Source organism: Heterocephalus glaber, unplaced genomic scaffold (assembly GCF_053883595.1).
Source record: "Heterocephalus glaber isolate CG9 unplaced genomic scaffold, H.glaber_assembly_v1.0 deba00001428, whole genome shotgun sequence".
NCBI classification, from domain to species: Eukaryota; Metazoa; Chordata; class Mammalia; order Rodentia; family Bathyergidae; genus Heterocephalus; species Heterocephalus glaber.
This window is the reverse complement of record NW_028258293.1, coordinates 25,046,709-25,049,983: the sequence shown is the minus strand read 5'-3', so window position 1 is coordinate 25,049,983 and position 3,275 is coordinate 25,046,709. Positions and strand designations below refer to the sequence as shown.

The 3,275-nt window shown below is 39.8% G+C and overlaps 1 protein-coding gene across 1 annotated transcript; it reads right to left on the bottom strand.

The window, feature by feature from the left end:
• Positions 1-436: 436 nt before the first annotated feature.
• Positions 437-1,820, bottom strand: LOC147828026 (hemoglobin subunit beta-like). The gene is made up of 3 exons (XM_087211835.1): positions 1,639-1,820; positions 1,291-1,513; positions 437-686 (listed from the first exon to the last, which is right to left on the bottom strand). The coding sequence occupies exons 1-3, from the start codon at positions 1,728-1,730 to the stop codon at positions 558-560; spliced, it is 444 nt and encodes a 147-aa protein (XP_087067961.1). The 5' UTR covers positions 1,731-1,820; the 3' UTR covers positions 437-557.
• Between the last annotated feature and the right edge of the window lie 1,455 nt (positions 1,821-3,275).

The window sequence follows — 3,275 nt, the reverse complement described above, 5'->3', positions numbered from 1 at the left end:
GAGAGAGGTCAGGGAGGAGGAGGAATGTGGCCAGTAAAACATGAAGGAAAATTGCATGAATTGGTGGTAAATTTATACAGGAGAATTTAGTGGCGTATAGACTGGGGCGGGGACAGGAAGCTTGGGCAAGCAAGTGGAGGAAGAAGATACATTTATGAGGAAGGCTAAGAAAGTAAGTAACTTAGAATAATATATAGCAAAATTCCAGCCCTAAGTCAACCTCTCATTTGAATCCCTTTTTAAGTGGTGAGTAAGGAATAGGAAGCAGAAGCTGCTTCCCACATACATGACCTGTATATGGCCCCACTACCTTTCATGTTATCCAAGGGATATGTGTATTTCCCCAAGGTCTGAGCTAAATGCTAATTTTTCATGTTTAAATGCCCTGCCCTCCCTGTTTCTGTCTGAGGGATGTGACAATAATTTAACTACACCATTGCAATGAAAATAAATGTTCTTTATTAGGCAGAAGCCAGGTGGTCAAGGAACTCCAGAATTTCCTCTGTATTTAGTAGTTGTTCTCAGGGAACAGAGAGACCTTCTCCAAGAAAAGATGTTCAGTGGTACTTGTGACCCAGGGCATGAGCCACACCAGCCACCACCTTCTGAAAGGCAGCCTGCACCGTAGGGGTGAGATCATGACCATGGTGCTGGGCCAGCACGATCACAATAACATCACCCAGGAGCTGTGGGGAAGAGATGAGAGATGTGAGCATGCCTAGTTCAACACAGAATCTTCAAAAGTCATCTCAACCTGTGCTTTTACCTACAACCAAAAACTAGTAACAAAACCATAGCTGGATAACTGCTAACATTGATAAGAATTCTTCTACATTAGCCAGAATTTTTAGGCAGAAATATGTATCCTTAATGACTTAACCCAGAAAATACATTGTCATGATTTTTGTTCAAACCTGTGTGAAGAAACAATACATTTTATCTGTTTGTCTAGAGACTAGAGAAAATATTTGAAAGAAGACAAATAGACAAAAATATAGAGGAATAAAAAAATTGTTTTCAAATAAAAATGTAGAATTAAAAGTTTAATAAAAATGAGAAGAAATTACAGAAAAGAAAAAGAGGAAAACAAGAAGGAAAGGAGAGGAAAGAATAATACTGAGCACAGAAGAAAATCTACTGAGTGCTTTTCAGGGCTCCACAGTGATACTAACAGATACTCCTTTCTCATTTTAAACTAGTCCCTGACACTAATGCCCTTGTCTCATGATGAGAACTTGGCTGCAGAAAGAAAGAGGAAAGCTGTTACTGTGGTCAGTCCCACAGACTCACCCTGAAGTTCTCAGGATCCACGTGCAGTTTGTCACAGTGCAGCTCACTCAGCTTAGCAAAGGTGCCCTTGAGGTTGTCCAGGTGATTCAGGGCTTCACTGAAGGAAGCCAGCACCTTCGCGCCATGAGCCTTCACCTTAGGGTTGCCCATAATAGCAGAAGGAGAGGAGAGGTCCCCAAAGTGCTCAAAGAACCTCTGGGTCCATGGGTAGACCACCAGCAGCCTGAGGAGTGAAAACAGACAGGGGACAGAAAAAGTCAATGCCCGTTAGAAACCCAGGAAACCTCTTTATTTCCAAGCAACCAGCTTCCATTGGCCTCCAAAAGCATTTTATAACCTGATACCAACCTGCCCAGGGCCTCACCACCAGTTTCTTCCACGTTCACCTTCCCCCACAGACTGGTGACGGCAGCCTTCTCCTCATTAGACAGGTGCACCATAGTGTCTGTTTCTGGGTTGCTAGTGAACACGACAGTGTCAGAAGCAAGTATAACCAGCAGCTGGCACTGCCCTGCCTTTTATGCCCAGCCATGGCTCCTGCCTTCCCTGTCCCTGTGAACAGATTGGCCAAGGCCAGGGTGTGGCTCTGCAGGGTGAGGCCTGATCCATGACAGCTGTACCTGCTCTTGGCAGTCCTGGCAGGAGCTTAGGACTCTGACATCAGATGCTCGGCTCCCCCTCTAGGTATCTTCTGGTCCCATTCCACCAGTACAAATGCCCCCTTTTTGGAAACTTTATACACTTTTTGGAATAACCACTTGGTAGTTTGATGAGATATCACTTCCTCTATTTTTATTATACAAATGAGGAATTGTGGCACAGAAATTGGAAAGGATTTGCCTGTTGTGCTCCAGTTTAAGAGAGGATAGAAGGATCTCCTGTGTCTCCAGAACATGCAAAATAATCAGAAGGACAAAATGGATTAAACCTCTCATGGTTCTGGTTTGTCTTCCTTCTCTTCCTTTGGATTAAATTCTTCTGGTAAGACAATAAATATTCATCCATTCATTTGTCAGCGGCTTTTGTGTGTTCAATTATTTCTTTAATTTGGTCATCTAACCAAATAAATTGTTTAAAAATAGAATAAATCAGAATGAAGCCGTAGTATTAACTTTCTTCCTTCAACTACAAAGCTCTCACTCTTTCCCTTCCTGTATTATAGCAAATGTCCTTGAAAAGAGTTTTACAAATGTGTAACATCTTTCTGCCAGCTACTAAGAGCAGTTTTGAGATCATGGATTATAGTAAGAGTATTTTAATGAGATAAACGCAAATATCAGTTAATTGTAACATCATTGTTTAAAATTATGTCATTACTTAAAAAGGAACACAGAGGAAGAACAAGGCAGATTTATTTTATTTAGCAAGGTTAAGTCTGACAGGGCTTCTGAGAAAATTAAAATACAGAAATTTTTGCAGGTGTGTTTTCAAGAAAAAAAGTAAAGTTACACCAAAGATAATGATGCAAATAGCACTTTATTCATTTTTCAATCCAAAATAATACTATAATATCAAAATTATCTCATCCATCTTCACAACAGAAGAAAGAAAGGAATAAAAATGCAAGGAGTGAAGGATAAGAATGGAGAAAAATAAAGGGAAAGAGTCAGAAAGGAGAGGGAGGAATGGGGAAAGAAAAGGAAGAAGGAAGGTAGAAAGGGTGAAAGTTAATAGCTGGAGTGAAATGGAAAAAGAGGGAAAAGACAATAATGGGGGTGCAGGATGCAGCAATGAAAATTAATTTTTAAAACTTTAAAAAAAATAACCAGACATAAAAATTCAAACCATATTTTATTTATATATTGAAAGAGTGTTAATCTGGCTGTGTTTCTGCTCCCAATGGAAACAATTATATGGTAGGAAAAGATGCCATAAATGATATTTAAACTATGCTAACAGGTTATTTCTCTTTAAGAAGCCTATGCCACAGATACTGAACAAATCAAGAAAGGAGGTAGAATTACTTGATTTGTTCTTTGAAAAAG

Excerpts from the sequence above, each read along its gene's own strand:
- LOC147828026 (XM_087211835.1), bottom strand. The coding sequence starts at position 1,730 with ATGGTGCACCTGTCTAATGAGGAGAAGGCTGCCGTCACCAGTCTGTGG. Across the intron at positions 1,514-1,638 it reads GGTGGTGAGGCCCTGGGCAG|GCTGCTGGTGGTCTACCCAT; the intron begins GTTGGTATCAGG and ends TTCACTCCTCAG. Across the intron at positions 687-1,290 it reads TGGATCCTGAGAACTTCAGG|CTCCTGGGTGATGTTATTGT; the intron begins GTGAGTCTGTGG and ends TCTTCCCCACAG.